This window comes from Buteo buteo, chromosome 12 (assembly GCF_964188355.1).
Source record: "Buteo buteo chromosome 12, bButBut1.hap1.1, whole genome shotgun sequence".
Taxonomy (NCBI): Eukaryota; Metazoa; Chordata; class Aves; order Accipitriformes; family Accipitridae; genus Buteo; species Buteo buteo.
In genome coordinates this window covers 26333062-26352683 of record NC_134182.1, presented here as the reverse complement: position 1 = coordinate 26352683, position 19622 = coordinate 26333062, and the positions used below count along the sequence as shown (strand labels likewise).

Sequence of the window (19622 nt, the reverse complement as noted above, 5' to 3'; positions counted from 1 at the left end):
GCTCACAGCTGCTCGTATACCACATTCCCAGCCTCAAGCCTCAGGCCTGCAGAATCTGCCCTAGTGTCTTAACGTCTATAGGATAAACATGCTGACTCACATGTAGGAGGGCAAGTTTCAGGATACAAACTATATACAGAGTAATCCCATTTTTCAAGAATAGGACACTGGCATTGTCTCCAACTACAGTATTTTCTTCCATTGTCTTTCAAAGGGCTTAAAGGCAGCCAAATGGAGGAAACAGAGCACAGCTACTGTGGGTGCAGGATTAACTCAGCAAGTGCCTACATTCCAGTGATATTCTACAGTTTTGTTTCACTACAGCTAAAGATCACAAGGTGTTTGATAACTGTGCCTCTAAGTTTTAAAAGCAAACAGAAAATGAGAGTCAAATAAAAGAAGCATCTCATAATCAACTTTCCCCTGCCTCCACAGTGCTCTACCTCATAATTCACTGAGTCTATTGATCTGATAATGCAGATAGTTTCCTTTGAAAAACAGTTATCAAAAACTTTTTCCGCTGCCTTTGATTATTCTGATTTCTTAAGCATGGATTTTAGCTGATTAGAATTGTGACTTTTTCCTGCTTGCAGGAAGGAATAACAATTGTAATTAAAAAAGAGGACATGACGTCATTTTCTACACTTACCTCTGGAAAGCCCACACTATATCAGAGTTCAACTATCCTTGGGATTTAATCTATTTGATAAAAATAAGAAATAGGGATAGCTTTCTTACATAAATGAATGTTATTGCAGATAAAGCTGCACTTAATGCTGACAAAGTTCTGACCTTTTGATAACCACGTGTTTTATAATAATTTTCGACTGAGAAATAAATTGTGGTTTATTTAAAACAGCAATTAATTTTGACTAGGAGCATGAGAAAAAATTAATGACTCCCTTGCGCTGAGTTAATGCCAAGTCTCACAACAAGAAGGCATCTTCTGCCAAATTCAGTCAAAATGCATTATTTTCCATATAGGAGGCAAACCTCCCTTTCTCTGATGCAACTCTTCACAGGTCCTATGGTGGTTGCACAAGAATCTCCAGAAAAATCAGAGACAGTAACTCATGCTTGAGATGTTCAGTGCTTTTACCATCCTTTACACGTGCATGTCTTGAGCATTTTGGCTAGCAAAATCTCTGAAGGCTCCTGGGAGAACACTGGAGCCTCCTATGCTTCAGACAGACTCATTTCCAGTAACTCGAGTTCTTTGAGATGTATAGTCTATATGTAAGTCCAGCTGGTGCATATTAATACTTCCTGTCAGTTGAGACAAGGCCACAGGTGTGCTCACACTTTGTGTTCCCTCATATTCAGAGCAACACAGAGCAAAAGTCTCAATGTCACTTCACCTGAAGAACAAGATGCTGAATGAGAGAGTTAGGCAGAAAGAAAATAAATGTGCATGAGGTCATGCATCTTGAAGACCTCTGACTGCTAGGAAGTAACCTCTTTTTCTATCTTCAGGTGGAAGGTTGTGTGCATGGCCCACCTGTGGATGGTCATGTACTTCCAGGCTTCTAATTTCCAAGCAGATAATAGCAAGTGTCTACAGGTACTGCAGAAGCAAAAAGTTCTTCGGCCTTGGATAACAGAGTATACAGGCATTTACAATAGGAATTATGGATTATTGCTCTCAGAACTGAAGGTATGAAGGCCTCAGTCCAGCTTTCTCATTTTCTGAAGAGTTCAGTGCAAGGATGCATACAGATCATGTATACACCAACGTATAGAACAATCATTTGCAAATTACCTTTATTCTTAAACAAGTGAAATACTGTGCAAAGACTTCCAGAGAAAAACTTCAGCCAGAGAGTTGCAAAAAGCACAGCTGAAAATGAGCACAGCATAATTCTGCCAAATTCTGCAATCTCCCTAGAAGTTTGCACAAGTGTATAATGATCAAACCAGCAGACTGCTTCTTGAGCTGCTACTTTTTTTAAAAAACTTACAAAGTAGAAGAAATCCTTATTAAATAAACAAGCACATTTCTTGCAAGTGATTTGCCAAACACATTGGCTTTACAGCCTGATACATTTTTGGGTATCCTCTGACATGACAAATGTCCATCCCTGAGTTGGAGAAACTGAACAGAATTTGAACCACTGCTCTTTTCACACAACTGTGCTGGGCTATACCCACAGTTTTTGTTGTGTCTTTTCTGCTTTCTCTGTGAAGTGTTAGAAAACATTCAGGTAAATAGGCTAATGTGAAAATCAGAGGCAATCATATGGAGAAATGTTGGCTGTCTTCTCAAGGTGATTTTCTCTTTATGGAAGCTCTGCCTTGTAGTCCATGCACACATCTAGCTGAACTAACAGTCAGGAGGAAAGCCATTTTCATGAAGATGGGCTGGAAAGTCTAACACAAGGAGGGCAAAGCACTGGCACAGGCTGCTTGAAGACATGTTTGGAAATCTCATCTGCTGAAGCCTACTCAGAGCAGGTTAGATGAGTACCTGTCAGGAATGACACCATGTGGTCTATTCTGCCTTTGGGAGGCAGGATGGACCAGTGATTCCTTCCACCACATTTTTCTTTGATTCTTGACACAGTATCTCTGCATCTGTTGCAACTCATGAAGATCTGGAAGCCAGGTGAGAGCAAAATACTTTGACACAAGTTTCTAGTGCCTTGCATCATCAGCCCATGTTTCTTGAAGCTGATGCAAGTGATGCTGGTATTCACCAGGAACTCTGAGAAGATTGTGTTAAGTTCTTCTATGACCAGATTCTCCAAACAGGTCAGTACCAAAGTGTATCAGTGTGCTGAGGAGATTTTATAAGATATCCTTATTCCTTGTTGGTGAGAACTTCAAGAGATGCTGTCACTCATTAAATGTGGACAATGCAGTATCATCATTGGTGAATAAAGTCTGGTCTGATATTACAGGTTTGTCTTGAGAAGACAGCATTTGGTTGCCTCGGGGAGAATTGCTCTTCTGCCTGGATCACTTGAAGGAGATGACTCCTGACCTATTGCTGTGGGGGAGAAGGTGAGAACTGCCTCCTAGGGTGCTGTGTGGAGGATTACCTAGCAGCAGGACACTATTAGGTAGAACAGCAGCAAGAAGCTCTGTCTTCCATGGTATGAGTGCTACAGAAAGCACACCAGAGACTGGAAACCTTTTATGTGCTAATACTACATGTACGGTGAGACCTTAACTGAGAGTATTTTCCCCCTAGGGTGAGATAACGAAGCAACTGAGATACAACCTTTTCTGGAGCTCGCTAGTAAGTAATCTTACATGCTTAAGGTGACCATGAGTAGTGCAGCAGGCATACCATATCAGGTGGTATAGCCAACAATGGAGAAGAAGGAGTAGCTTTGAAATAATTCATTAGAAAAAAATCTGTTTGCCAATTACTAGACAATTAAATTGTTCTGCTTGAGAGATAATAGAATGTTTCTGTTTTCTATAACACAGCATTTCTCCCTACATTTACTGTACATCTTTCACCTCTCATTTTTATTTTTACAAGCTCAGTATGTAGACTGACTTCTGAGACAGCGAAAGCTGTGAGCTCCAGCAGATCCCCCTGGAGCTCATCTTATACTACATATTTTCCCCTGCCAGTGCACATGTGGGACTGTGGTGGCTGGCTAGAGGTTCCCAAAACCAGCTGGAGAAGAAGTTTTAACTTAAACTTAGAGAGCCCCCATGTGAATAGCGTATGCTGGCAGAAGCTTTTGTCATACAGAATATCTGTGTCAGAATTTGAGCAACAAGGTTTGGAAAGGCTTAATTGTTTTTGGTAATAATGTTAACTGCCCTTCCAATCTTACTGTTGGAAACACATGTGCTGATTTCTTGTATGTGGAAAGATGACAGGAACTATTTCTAAGAATCCATTAAATATGTGGCTGTGTAGGTAGGGACTGTTGAATGACTGACAGTAAAGTATAGAGAAAGAAAGAGAAGCAACATATCTTTCTGCCCCATTCTCAAAAGAGTTCATGCCTATAGCTGAAATACTCAAGATCTTATTGAAAAAAATGAATCAGTAGCCTAAGTCCACAAGCTTACCTTCACACTGATCTCCGGTAGATGATAACGTGTAGCCTTGGCTACAAATACATCTGAAAGATCCTTCTGTGTTCCTGCAGCGTCCATTCATACAGATTGATAGGTGCTGGCATTCATCTATATCTGTAGCAGAAGAGACAGTGCAAACCTAACACATCTGAAATTACCAATTATTAATCAAATGGTGCAATAACCAATTCTGAACAAAACAGCAAAGTAGAATGTGAATATATAGTACTGCTTCTCTTGGTCTTATTTATTAACAAATGCAGACAGTAAATATAATGCATAAAAATACATGAAATTCCAGATTGGATGTTTCCCTTGAGATGACTGCATTCAGCATTCTCTCCTGTAGTGTCAATATATCCCTCAATGCACAAACGGGTACACACAGACACACAAATACACACGCATGCTGCTTGAGAGCTGCTTTTATTGCTTTTATATCTGGCAAAGGTAACAAGCCAGCTGCTCCAGTGAGTCAGCAAAACCCACAAAATACTTTCCAGCAGGATCACCACCTTTTAACAGGGTGTGGTTTTCAGATGCACACCGACAGGCTGTTCCTCTATTAAGTTGTAACTTAAGGCTCCTTTAAATACTTGCCTTGTAATAGTATTAATCCTCTAAGTATGGGGAAATGTCTCTGCTTCCACAACCACTGCTAATCCCTCAGCATTTCAGTTCTTATGAACTGGGGTCAGCCTGGGTTAACAGATGGACTTCAACATCAAACTTAAATTTTCCTACGAAAAACTCAAAACATTGGGGGGGAGTGGCACTTTGAATTCAGAACACAGCACATGTCTTGTTTGAGCTAGGAAGCCTGTTTTGCCTCCTTTATTTATAAAATACTTGTTAAGGAACAGTAATTAAATTGATATGGTAGGTTCTTAGTCACTTCTAGGATTTAGGCACAGCTAAATGTCTTTCTGAAAATACACTCCAATTCAAACAGGAGAAAATTACTCAATGAGGTTTTTCAGGTCTGTGTTATGGCTACATAGTCTGACCTCTTGACTAATGGTCCCTTGCAACCACAGAAGTTTTGAATTTAAGGATCACCAAAATCTGTGGGGCTGCATGAAGCATCTGGGCATGTGTACGGGCCCTTACTTTAGAAAGGCGCACTTTAAGAAGAACAGTCTGCACATGCCAGCTCAGCTTGGCAAGGGCTCTTTTCCATGAAAGGCTTAGAGGAAGCAGTCAAACTTTGTCTACATACTTTCCCCAAGACCAGTCTGCTATGTGTCCTGGACAGCACATTTAACTCACTCAAGACACTTAACTTACACTGATGTTTTGTTTCAAACTTCCTGACAAATTTACATGAATGATCATTTAGTTTTATTGTATTATTTTTAGCACTCAGAAGTCTGGAAGTGTTTGGTGCTATACACAGACACTTAGGGGAGGGTGGGGAGAAGGGAAAAGAAGAAAAAACAACATATGACAAGAAATGTTCAGGTTTTTGTGTGCTTCCACAGCTTGGAGACATTCTCCCAGATTTTCACCTCTGGGGAGAGATTTCAAGAAGTCCGCTCTCTCTAAGGAGAGGCATATTCATACTTCCTGTACACACTCTAGGTCCTCTCTCAGACTACTCCACTCTGACTTCAGACCTAATTTTGTTCCACTAGAGCAGTCCTGATGGGAGTTTTAAATGTGGAAGAAATGTAGAACTTGACACTTTGAAGGTACAGGTACTGTTCTTAGAAGTACAACACCAAACTCTCTTTCTACTAAATGTACTACTTGAAATGCAGTGACACCAATGCAGGCATCAGCTCAGTGTTAACTGACACTCCTGGGTTCCAAGAGAGTCCAGCCTGAGTTTTTTGATTCCACTTACCCACATGAAAAAAAAGAAAGATAGAAAGAAAAGCAATTAAGGCAGTGAAAGCCACTGTCCCCAAACCTCCAAAATGACAGAAATGCCAAGGATTTTGTGGAAATTCCAATTTAGCAATATAAACATTACTACACATTCTTGATTTGCTTTGTAACAAATGTCAAACTTTACAGTGTGACCATGGAAGCCATAAAATGGAAATACATGTTCTTACATTTTTGGTCATCTAGCTTCAGTGTTGTACATTTGTTGTTTCTCCATTAAAAGGAATACTATTAGATGAAAAATATTATCTAAAAGGTAAATACAACCTTATGAATTTTAATCATATTCTTTCCTACCTTCACAGTGATCCTCTGTTGCAGAAAGTTTGAAACCTTGGCCACAAATACATCTGAAAGACCCCTCCATATTTTCACAGCGTCCATTTGTACAGAGATTGCCATACTGACACTCATCTATATCTGTGAAAACAAAGTGTACATAAGTGTACAATTAACTTGGATACAACCGTCTTTCAGCTGAGCTTGGGAATTTATTCAAGTTCTGCCATAAGCATGGTTATAATCAGTTTTCCTGTATATGTTTACCTTGACAATTCTGCAGCAATTCTAACTTAAAAAGAAGATTTGGACTTGAGCTGCCTTGTGGTCAAACACTCAAATATACTCAGAGCCCAAATGACTAAACCAATGCTTTTATCTCAGTACTGCAAGGACTCTAGGCTAACAAACCTTTTTCTTCCTTTTCTTTTCTTTTTTTAAATAGGGGTTCCACTATGAACTAACTGTGTCCACATTATCCTTACCTGAATAAGATTATTTTGCTCATGATTATCCCATAGTAACTTAAACCAGTGCAGCTTTAGTATAGAGAAGAGGTCAGCAAGTGATGGCACGTTCATTCTTGCATTACACAGATTTACTCTTAAGATATGTACCTGTGATAAAAGCACTAGCACCTGCCAATACCTTGTAACCATTATCACTAACCTTCCTGCTATTGCAATGAACAGTCTACAAAAGCAGACACAGCTCATGCTGGCAAGGCTGTGTTAGAAGCTGTTCTCTCTGAAACCATTTTTAAAACATGTGCTCTGGTCAGAATCCCCCAACTGGCTGCCTCTGCTTGTTTACCTGGAGCTTACCTACAAGTACAAAGGAACAGGCAGGTCCTCTTGGAAGCTAGAACAGACCTCAACCACATTTTCTGCTATTGAGCTTTTCCTGTTTTTTAAAGCTAGGTCGATTAATGCACAGGATTTAGAGTTCTCCAGTGCATAATTAAAGACTTTACAAAACACATGTACATGTAAGACCCTGTTAGATGACATTTTTCAAGTTGACTTAAAGGAGGCAGGTTCAAAAGGACTTAGCTGACACCTGAGGAATTTCAAGGGGATTTCTGCACTTCACGCAGGTCCCTTTGTAAAGACTACTCTATATAGGCAACAAGGAACTCCACTTGGATTATGCCTTTATAACAAAAGTTTTAGAAGCAAAATCTCTCTTCCTGGTCACAAACCATCCTTTATTTACAGGAGGACTTGAAAGAAACTTTTTTTCTATAAGCTATCCCACAGACACCTACTTTCATCATTCTCTGAAAGAAGGGTATTAACTAGATGGGCCACTCTCTTTAGCCAACATGAAAACTGCTCCGTTACTATTTAAGAATAATTTTCAATAATTCCTTCTGAATGCAATTTGTATAAATCAACAAAGAAAAAAGCAAACATATAAATAAATAACATCTTTTGTTATAAACCCAGACAGAATTAATTCAGTATTCTAAAAGAATCAATATTGTCTTTTTCCTAGGAGTGGTTTTCACTTAAAAAAAGAAAAGGTTAATTTTCAAATTTTATTTATTTATTTTGGGGATGTAGTTAACAGCAAGCAGGTGTCCCTGTTTGTATGGAAAAAGCTGCATTTTTTAGCTTCACTGATGCAGAAAAAGAATTACATCTTATTTGCTTTTATGTGCCAGAAATCATGTTATTTCCAATTATCCTGTCTTTTGCCACCACAAAGCAGATGAAATCCATCAAGATAAAAGAGTAAAACTACTGATTATTTGAGGCACTTGAGCTATTCAGGCAGCTGTAGCATAAGGAGAGCTGGAAAAAGATTAGAGGTCCTTAAATCATCATCATATCTCTTATTAGCTATTCTGAATATCTGCAGTAACTATTTTCCTCATATATTTATCATTCATGGCTCTTTACAAGCTCCCGTACAATCTGACTCTGACAAAGCCCATCTATCCCCAGACACAAACAAAATCACCACTATTGTCCATGTTTCAGATGACCTACAATGCTTGTTTCCTCACTTGAGCCTCTAACTCTGTAAATAAGATGCCATGTTGCAGCCTGGCCAAGAACACGAAGTGGCATCCTCCCAAGAGATGACAGCACAGACCCACAGGTGCTCTGCTACGGCAGTTCAGCAGGCGATACTATTTACACCCTTCTGCCAGACTAATTTGTCAGATCCCTACTGTTGCAAAATGTGCTCGCTCAACAAAACACAACCTTTGCTCTCAATGTATATGATAAATGCTCTAATTCAAGATTTTGTTAAAACACAGAGAACCTAATTCAGCAGCCAGGCATACAAATTTCCAACTGAGTAACAAACCTGCTTCTTACAGATTCATTTTCTGTAATGAAGCTACTTGAAAATGAAGCCTGCAATATTATTTCTGATTTTTGGATGGGACTCAATGATCAACAGACTTTCCCATAAAGCCAGCAGAAAAGACAGGAACAGAACCTAAATCTGAAATGATGTCCAGAGCTGTAACTGATTCTATTGAAGCTCCCTACAGTAGTGCTAGAGACATATGGATCAGCTCTGCTGACCTCTGTATTAGTTCTGAAATCTTCTGATGGGGTTCCTAATGTGGTACAAGCTGAATATTGTTAATTAACCACAGAGCTGCAAAATCCACCACAGAGACAACCATGAGGATGAAGCGGTCTAGAAAGTTTTGTCAACTTAATTTTTTTCATTTATTCATCAACACACAGAAGTGTGCTTTAGATTTATATACTACTTTATTGTCATTCTACATCATGATATATCACTTTATTTGAATGGGCAAGTGTGGAGAGAGAAAGATGAAAAATAAATAAACCAGAGGTCGTGAGTAAACTTAAAAAAAAATTGTTTCAAATAGTCCCTGTACAGGACAAACGCATTGAGGGACCTGGGACAGTAGCAATTTCATGACAATGAGGGGGCAGGGTGTGCAGATGCCAATTTTAATTTCTTCCAATATGCATCTCATGTGGATATTCCCACCTAAACTGCAATTAAAGGTATTCTACATTAAGTTTGAAGTAAGCTGATTGACTTGCCTTTATTAAACAGAAGTGACCACGTTCCTGGCTTTAAATCCTGGAAGACTACAATATCAATAACATCAAAGAACTGTAGAATTGTTACAGTAGACTTTCTAGGGCATAAAGTGCAGGCAGAGGAATGAGGTGAGGTAAAAAAAAAAAATAAAAATACTGACAACAGCATTGGGAAAAACCAGCAGAGCTGCAACTAACCTAAACTAACAGCAGAAACAAATTTATGGAACAGTGGACTTAAATACCCTTCATAGATAACTTGGGAAATATTTTCCTTTCCAGTGTATTTAAACTGTAACATATTGCAAAGCTACAGATTTGAGACAAATTGTCTGCATTACATTTTCTAAAATGTGTATGGCTCATTTCCAACATGATGTAAGTCTAAGATAAACAGAAAATGAAGACTGATCACATCACTAATGATGTGAGATGTCTAGGCTTAGAACATTTCATTAAACAAAGAAAAAAGGGAAACTACATGCAGTAATACAAGGAAAAAAAGTATCAGCAACTTGGAACCAAGACTTATCCTTTACACGACTTAGTTCTGTTTGTAAATCTGAGCAGAGCAGTGACTGCTTTTCTCTCATTCTGCTCCTAGTAACCTGGTTAGCAAGAATTAAACAAGGGAAAGTTATGCCATGGCATTTTCAACCAGGCTATTTTCATAAACAGGTATAGAAATCAAGCTTGGTATTGGGAAAGAATGCAAAATTAAGTTAACCTTACATTTTCCAAAAAAAGAATTAAGTAAGAGGAAACCTTTCTAACAGAGTGCATGTACCACATTCTTTGCAAGGGCAGCAGGAATCCAGGCAGGTGGGAAGGAGCAAACCAAAGATGAACGTGGAGTGAAGTGTGCTAAGTGAACCACATCAGTTTGTTGTAAACATTTCATAGCTGGCTGTAACTCCATTAAAATCCATGAAATTACCAGAGAAATATATTCTTCCACAATAAGTCAAATGACAAGACCAAATAATGCAGCTATAACATGCTGATAAATTTTAACAGGCAGATATGTTCAGGCAGAAAAAATTTGCTACAGTATGCCTTCTTTAGAAAACAGAGTGGTTGAAAAAGGTGTAATCTGTACAGCAAAACTGGTGGTGAGGCTCTGACAGCCACACATTTTTCAGGTGCTTCACTGCAACCTCACTCCACTCTTGCTCTACAGATCAAAAGCCCATTTGCAGCTGGAGGACAGTAGATGCCCATCTTCCAGAGCTATTTCAACCAAAACAATGCTCCTAGACTGCTTCATATGAACTGAACCAAATCACAGCAATTGGGAGCGATTAGGAATTACGGAAGTAATCTGACTGACAACAATAATGCACGCACCCCCTATGTAGGTTATTATACACCCATTTAGGTAACATGGTTACTCTAACCATCACAAATTATAGGGCATGTGTTACACACAGAATGGACAGGAGGATTCACAACAGACAGCAGATCCTTCACAACTGAGGTAAAATTTAAGTTTCTGGTAGTGTCCAGGAAGTGGCACTCAAAACCGCAAAAGATTATTTCTTTTTTGCACAATGGATTAATTTGTTCTTTCTTATCTGTATCTCAAATAACCAAAACTGATTTGGAAAAAACACAATAAATCTAACATTTAAAAACAAATCAACAAAACTATAAGGTGAAAAATCTGTCCTAAAAACCTAGCCTAAAGTGTGACAAGCTGCTTTAAGATGTGCTAATGTTTGCTGGAAGTACAGATAATTAAGAAGTTTTATTAATATGCTTTGTGAGCAAACTCCCATATCCTATTGAAAAGCCTGGCAGTCACACTGATGTGTTAGCACTCTCACGTTTTTTCCACTTGTTAATACCTCCAAACGATGGTCTACTAGCATTTCATTGATAATACATCCCTTTCAGTTCCATATTTTCTATTTCAAGAATTTTGTTTTGTAATTATAATTGTATTGTTTGCAGTCTAGAGTCAATGTTCATTTATCTACAGTAAAACACAATTTCCTCACATATACTGTGTCCAAGAACATAAAGTCATTTCAAAAATCTTGTATTTTCAATTGTTATTGAATGAAACAGGGACCCGGGGAGCAGTGCTGTCATCAGGTTGGTGGAACAGGAAATACAGCATCTCGGAACGAGAACTATAACCGGAGATACAGAGTACTGAACATACCATGGCACTGTCCATTCCAGCCTCTGAATCCCGCTCTGCAAGGAATGCACTGGTAAGAGCCAGGAGCATTAATGCACTGTGCATCTGGACAAGTAGTTGGAGTCAGGCATTCATCAATGTCTTCAAAATAGAAGATAAAAGGAAATAGTGGTCAAAGCCATACCAGAACACTGAACAATAAACTAATCTGGTTATTCTGACTGTGCTTGAGTTATACTGATACATTTAAAGAGTTGCATACTTTATCTGTTAAGAGACCCAGGAAGGTGCAAGTTCTCACAGATTCGTACCAGTGAAGGCACATCTCCGACAAATAAATTAGACCAGAGTAGATGCAACTGAATCTGAATTTTCTGTTATACTGAGAATCTTTGGTAGGCCTTCCATAACATACTGCAGATCAGATTTCTGGCTTAGATAGGTAAGAATAACTTTGCTTACGTCACCCCTTTACCATATTGAAGTGTCAAGAGGCTCTTTCCATAGTAAGACAATAATAAAACTGTAACTTTGGCCTGTCAAAGCAAAGAGGAATTTGATATTCTCCAGCGTCCTAGAGTTATGCAGCATGGAAGTATTAAGTGGACTATAAATTTAATTGTGTGAATGATAATCAAAGATGTTTACAGGGAGTAGGGAGTTAATCATATCTGAAAGAATGCACAAGCAACACACACATCACTGAGGCTGGCAATGTTTAGGGTGATAGAGGGACTTGTTGCATCAGGAGAAGTCCCAGTTTACCCATGACAAAACATGAGATAGTTTCTGAAAAACTCATGGATCTCATGTCCAGATTCTGAGTGTCTACCAAGAACTTCTTATCCTGCGCCAAAGAAACTCACAATACACACAACACATGCAATCTGAAAGAGATTGCATACAAAAATAACATTCAAAGACAAGTTGCTGTCAAGTGACCAATGATCAGAAGATGCTGGAATTAAAACTCTGTGGGCAGCCTCATTCCAGTCTGCTCCCATACTTGAGTATCATTTTATAATATGGTCTTTAATTACACAATAATTATAATCTTTCCTACCAAATACTTGCTTCATGCAGTGCACAGAACTAATGAAATCATCAAAGTCACCTCTAAATCCAGCTGCTTAAGCTCCTGTCCCTTCCCTGCCCCAAGCCTAGCGGTTGTATCTTCTGCAATTAAGGACTGCTACTCCAGCACAGAGAGTAGGGAGGCAATTTACTCCTAGTTTTTGCAACAAGATCACAGAAGGAAAGCAGCCTTCAACACTTGTAATTTAACTGGACAATGCTCCAACCTTCAGAGAACTGAACATCCCAGCTCCAAACAACTCACTGGATGTGGACAAATCACAATTTTTCATAGAATTGTGGTTGTCCAGCTCAGAATACTTTCTCATAAAACCAGCAACAGGCCTCTTCAGCTGCTACAATGTAGACCTGCAAATGTTCCTCAGTGAAACTGCTGTGAGACTTTTTTTTATTTATTTAAACAAAAAAATCCACTTCTGCTGAAACCTGTTCTCAGAACTGCCTGGACTGTATCTGTCCTCAAAACACACAACATCAATGATGTATTTGGTACAGAAATTTTCAGTCAAAATAAAGTCTAAATGCTGCAAAGCTTAAAGAAATCCCAATAAGATTTTATAGGAATACTTAATCATATGCAGCTATGCCTGTAACACTGTTCTACATAAACAATAGACTCTACAACAACAACATATATGCACTCTATGTTTCCCAGGCTAGGCCCATGACAGAGCTTGCATAAGTATAGCTTGAAGGCAGAATGAAGATGGGGTGAGGAACTGTAAGCAAACTGTGTGTATTGTATGCAGCTTGGAGGTTTCTTGCCTTTGTTTTTGAAATGTGGAGGAGGTGGAAAGGAGTTATTTGTGGAATCTGCAATCTGTCAGTAGGGTGACTATAATGTGTAGGTGTAATGACATGGTGAAATGATTCCCCAAATATGCCATTTCCTTGGTTTGATGGATTTAGTGTAGGAGGGTTTTTCCCTTAAGCAACCTTAAATAACTTTCAACTGAGAATTTGGTTTCAGAAATTACATATTGTTGAGTTAAATGATAGAGGACTACCACCACACTACTTAAAATGCAAGCTAATAAGAAATTTGACACACTGTGATATTCTGATTTCTAGCTCATTTTAATCACAGATTCCCTACTGACAGATAAGATTTGAAAAAAGTAGTTGTAAGAGTGGAGTGTGTGAAACATTTATTTAAATAATAAAAAAAATTGTCTAAATAGAAAGAGGAACCTTTTAGCAATGCTCAGAGCAGCAAATATATCCACAGCAGCTTTAAGTTGTTTATTTGCTAGGCAATGTAACATGTTAGCAATTTTATTCTGTCCTAAGTAACTCAGACTAAATCATGAACAAAACTATATTTAAAATTAAATGGCTGCCTGTGGTTTTTAGTTCACAATTCAAGTTGAAAATCAAAAAAGAACAGCAAAAAGGCAAAAATATCACAGTGAAAAATAATGTGAAGTTTTGAAGGTCAGATGTCCTAGGATCTCCTGCAACATGAAGCACCCGCTAGAAATATATTTCCAAATTAAAAAAAGTCACTGTAAAAAAATTTACCATTTGCTATCTGTTATAGTACAGGAAAAATTATAGGTGGTTTGTTGGGGCTTTTGGGTTTTTTTTTGAAACAGAAACTTGGTAAAGTATGCAGGCAAGGACTAACAATGACGTTAAGAGATTCCATGGCAAGAGCTGTTAAAATAGCTGTCCCAAGATGGCTCCGTCCATAGTGGAGGAACTCCTTTGCAGTGTCTGAAATCTAAATAACAGGAATTGAATTGCGGTTCCAGACATCAAATAACTGACAAGATTGGAGAGTACTCAAAAAGGTTTCTTGTTTAAGATTGCACCCTCTGAGAATTCTCCCTTTGCAGCTCAAGCCATAGTGCTAAGCCTCCCTTGAACAGCAGGCAACGTTAATCATGCCAAATAGCAGTAACATTTGGCATTGTTTTTGTGATATGAATAAATGGTAACTTCACTTCATCATCCAGGACATACTGTGGATAAAACAAGCAATGTCCTTTTGAACATTCTGCCATTTTCAGCTGGTGTACAGGAGGAAGTTAAATGATCTGAAGGCAAATTAAATGAAAAAAGTAGCTGTGAGAGAAATCCAGCAGTAAGATTAAGCTAGAGAAATTACCCATGGAAATAAGCACAGAGTGGGATGGGGAAAGGGAACTCTGAACACACATAGATATAAAACCACTGTGCCGAGACAGTCCATCTGAAATCAAATAGCAAATGAGGATTGAAAGGAATTAAAAGAGATATACCAGGTAGAAAAATATTAAGTTAAACATGAAAAAACCTGTGGTTTTTTTAATATTTCCATCTAATGGCCAGATTTCTTCAAAAATAAAGAAACAGATGTAAAGTTTTCTGTTGAGATCAGAAACAGCAGTCAATGCAAACAAATGGCTCATCCTATTGCAGTTGTTTGGCTTGGCAACTGTTACTGTATTACTACTGGTGAAGAGTCCAAACCTACCTTCACATTCACCTCTCCTGTTCATTTGGTATCCACTATCACAATATTCACATCTATATGAGCCAACAGTATTTATGCAAAAGCCTTCCCCGCAAGTATGAGGTCTTGAACATTCATCAAAATCTGCAGATGAAAAAGAGAAGTTAAGAGAAACTTTGCTTACCATGTAATTACTGAATGCTTGCATCTTCTCTGAACTCTAGTTTAATTAAACATAAGTAAGTTTGGATTTTTGAAGCTGTTTGCAAGCCACAGCCCTACAGCTGTTCTTACTGAATAGTTCCATCTTTACCTCGCTGCTTGTAATTGCAGAGAATGAGATCTAGAAACAACCAGGCTGTAGGAAGAAGGCCAGTGAGCAGCCCTGTGGTTGCAAACACAATGCATGTCCCTGCATGCATATTGTGCCCAAGGGAGTGCTAACCTGAGGAAGATCACAGCCAATTCAGGCTGTTTGTATTGCTCTGCAAAGTCCATGGCTGTTTGCAGCTATATTTAAAAACATGGTTCGTTACAGCTGCGAGTGATTGAAAGAGTTCTGAATATTTGTATTTTCTACCACAGAAGGTGTTTTTACTAAATGGTAATTTTCCTAAACAAGCATGATGCTGGATAAATTATTGTTTTTCAACAAATAACCATTTTGAAAAGTAGTAGGAGTTGCTCAAATGTTTTCCTCACAATACGTGGTGAGAGACAGTTAAAAACCCTTCCAGACATCAGTCTAATAATAATGACATTGAGGAAAAAAACTCAAAAGGGGACTTTAGGGTGTTTTAGATAAGCTTCTTGATTCATTGATTCATTGATTCTTGATTTATATTTTTATTTTCTATAAAGGAGACCAGTAATTACCAACGCAGTCAGTTCCATCTTCACTGGCCATGAATCCAGCTTGGCAAATACATAGGAAACTTCCTTCTGTATTTTCACAGCGTCCAAGGGAACAGAGATGGGGTGCCTGATTACACTCATTAATATCTATAAAAGAAATAAAAACATAAGACTATAGAATAACATATTTAGTTGTGATTCTTTTTGTGCATTCTATGCCATGCTTTTGAAAAGACTGATCTTATAATTATTTTAACTATTTGAAAAGTATATGTTTTCCTCTCCCTCAGAGCTGCAAAAAAGATGCATTAAATAGTTTTGGTTGGAAAAAAATTATCTTATTGGCTTAGACCATAAGAATATTGCATTGGCCTGAAGAATGTGACATGATTACTATTCAAATCACTACACTGAGCACAAGCTGCAAGCATGGAACATTAACACAATTTGGATGAAATAGAAGGATTTTAAGTTGCCATTTGGTTGTGTATGTGTGTAAATTATTTTCTAATACTATAGTTGCACCTGACAGTATACGTATCAGTGTGAAGTTACTGAACATTTGGTAGCATGAGAAGTTGATAGTGTACAATCTGGCAACATGATACAGTAAACTCTTTCTGATCCAAGTTACAGAGGAACCAGCATACTCTGAATGAAGGAAAGATACCAATCTAGCTGCTTCCAAATCTGAAATGGCTCACATAGAGCCAGTCTGGGCTCTGCCTCATGTTCATCAGAGCCCTCTGTTCCAGAACTTACTAGCTTAGAAGGGAATGAAGACCTCAGTTTGTGGATCTCCTAATGTGCCTCTGGGATGTTTATGATATACTTTCTCTTTTCAGCAGAAGGTTGAAAGGAAAGACCTAACAAAATGACTGGATTTAGTCTAGCTGCAGAGCTAGTAGCTGGGTAAATCATTCTGAGAAACAGGCACTAATTCTGCCACTCTTTCTCCAAACAGAAGTGTATCTCCTCCTAGCAGTCTGATGATTTTAGATACCCGATATGAAGCTGAGAAGAGATGGTCTGTCTAATCACTTTTTGCTCTCATCTCACAATGGGAAAGGCTTTCATCCAATTTAATTAAATTCACATTCAGTTCTGAGTGGCTGAAAAGCTGTATCAGAGACTACCTGGCAAATTTTGACACACAAAAACTAGTTTCTGTGTAGTTTGGAAGCATTCAGTAGAGGAAGTAACTCCTGACTGCTCTGTAGCATATTTCCCCTGACCAGACTCTACATTTCAAGCATTTCATAGCATGGTTATATCAGATTTTTGAAAGTGTCCATTCATACCAGAGCACTTTGTCTGCTGATCATTAAGTTTGTACCCCTCGTAGCAGATGCAAGTGTATCCCACAGGCAAATTAACACAGTGTCCTGCTCCACAGATATCAGGATTAACTGTACATTCGTTGATTTCTAAGCAAACAAAAAAAAGTTTAGTGTTAAACTCTCCCACATAGTTCAGTAAGTGCACAGAATTCGGTAATCCAAGTAGAAAGATTAGGCCTGAAAACAACTGTAAATCAAGTTTGTAAGTCCTGAGTTTCTGTAATGGATACCTTAACTGGAATAATCTAGAAACCATCTAGGCTTTTCCTAGTGACATATTCTTATGTCCTATCCAAGATCTATAAATGGGTACATAAAAAATAAAGTAAAATGAAGATAATATAAAGGAAAAATTTATACAATTTAATCTTTGCATCAAAGGCTAAGAAAAAAAACTGTAATGGGTTTCTGATTGTTTTTACAGAATATTCATCTGTTAATGGCTTGGATGGATTTTGTAGGATAAGGAGATTCAGATATGAGCAGCATTGGATGCTAAACCCTTACAGTAGTTTTAGAAATTCTCAAAGTATATGTGTTACTGCAAAAAATACTAATGACTGTGTTTAGTTGCAATTTAAACTAAGGTTATACAGCAGCATGAAATCATAATTCCTGAAAAAGAAGTTATCTGTAAAGAAGAATCATTTATCCTAACTATTTAGAAATAGGTTACATTTAAATTTAACTAAATCTTAAAGTACAGAATTAAGGCACTCAGAAACTTCTCATCTCTAACTACATTCAGTTTTTTAAATCCAGTTTAGGATTTTGTCCTACAAATCTTACTTCACGTAGACTTTACTACCTCTTAAATATCTGAACAACACTTGGAACTCTATCTGAACAACAGATTCATGTATTTGTTTATAGCACACAGCAATTTTTAGTTCTACTCCTTTTCCTGAGGAAAGAAAAAACAGCAGAACATGGAAAACTACCATGTTTTTTCTAACTGATGTGAGTTCCCAGTAGGGTAACTTCCTCTCTTTGTAAGGAAGCAGGGAGCTGGCTGGCAGAAAGGGCACAGTCACAGCAGAGCTGACTTCCAAATTCTGGTTTGACAATCACCATTAGTAGACCTTTCATATGGGTTAGAAAACTGTAATTATAGGTAATTGAAGGAAGCAGCTGAATGCTTACAGGACACAGTACTTTCTCTAGTCTTACAGTAGATTCGGAAGAATTTAACTGCAGACAGAATCGTACTTCAAACAACTGGGTGATTTAGACCCTGTGCATATTGCATGCAACTCAAAAATCCATTCCCGCATGAAGGAAAGCCATCTTCAAAGAGTTAAACTTTTATTAAAGCAAGTGCAATTTCTCTCTGTGAATGCAAATTACAAAACCTCTTGGTAGGCCTAGATATCTCTACCATATATAATACTGCATCTTAAAGTATTTACCTGGATATTGCAATTGCTTCAAAGCCTGTGTTAATTCCGAGAGACTAGCCAATGTGACATTGTAATGCTCTCATGTATACACACATAGTAGATTCACCTTTTTGTTTTCAAATTTACAGCAAGTGAAATTTTCATGCCTTTTGGACACAGCCATCACTTAGACAAGTTTCAGCTATGACAGCAGCATTACTTGCATTTCTGTTATTTTCACTTCTTGACACATGGATGTAGAAAAGGCTATTTTAATACATCAAAAAAGGAAGAAGCACAAACATCAAAAAGAATATTTTAAAACATATCTTACAGTAAATCCTCATCTGCTTTTTGTAGAACATGCTGATCTACATCCCACTAAGTCTACATTCCTCAAAGAACATGATCACGTATACTTCACGAACACATGTGGAGACTGTCTAAAGACCTAACTTGGATCCAAGAAGTCTTCAGTTCTGGACTTCAGTTGCAGATCGTGTAATCTGAGGTGGAATTATTAATTTTTCCTTCTATCATTTATTTGTGAGCACAAAAATGGCAGGGACATTCTGGGAGGGCCCAGTTCTGGCTCTGTTGACAGTACCCTCATTGCTGTGCTGTTCTGTACTTGCTATCTCTCCCCCAGCTACATTCTCTTCACTATTATAATTCAGAAGTAGGATGGAACAAGTTATAGTGTCAGGAACTCACAGTCATTTCTGAATTTATTTTTAGTTCTAAAAAGGAAGTACAATACCTGTCACTTGAGTAGGTGCAATTACTTGACTTGCACTCGAAGTAGAGACTTCAGGAGCAACTTCAACGGGCAGAGGAGGAGATGTTTTCTCAATCACTACTGTGTGACATGGAATGGAAATCAGTCACATCCAAAAAAAAAACCAACCCCAAACACCTAAAGAATTCACACATGATACTGAATGAGCCAGACACTATGGAGCTTTTCATTAGTTTATTCTGCTTGCTTAGTTCTGGAGTAGAAAAAATAATATAACTGGGTTTTCCATCATTCTACGTCTTGTGAAAAAAACTGAGGTGCTAAAGACAGCAAGCACAATAGTAAAACTTTTGCAGTGAAAGTAATACATAAATCTACAA

At 38.0% G+C, this 19622-nt stretch overlaps 1 protein-coding gene across 7 annotated transcripts in view; it reads right to left on the bottom strand.

Moving 5' to 3' along the window:
- Nucleotides 1-19622, bottom strand: part of LTBP1 (latent transforming growth factor beta binding protein 1) — a 211174-nt gene that overhangs the window by 47454 nt on the left and 144098 nt on the right. For 4 of the 7 annotated variants that reach the window (XM_075043130.1, XM_075043129.1, XM_075043128.1 and 1 more), the window contains exons 15-21: nt 19264-19362; nt 17086-17211; nt 15806-15931; nt 14951-15073; nt 11419-11538; nt 6229-6351; nt 4033-4155 (exon numbers count right to left, since the gene is read on the bottom strand). In XM_075043130.1, coding sequence (XP_074899231.1) covers nt 4033-4155; nt 6229-6351; nt 11419-11538; nt 14951-15073; nt 15806-15931; nt 17086-17211; nt 19264-19362 — 840 coding nt within the window. The remainder of the gene's footprint in view (nt 1-4032; nt 4156-6228; nt 6352-11418; nt 11539-14950; nt 15074-15805; nt 15932-17085; nt 17212-19263; nt 19363-19622) is intronic. The other 3 variants (XM_075043127.1, XM_075043132.1, XM_075043131.1) reach the window with 1 other exon arrangement.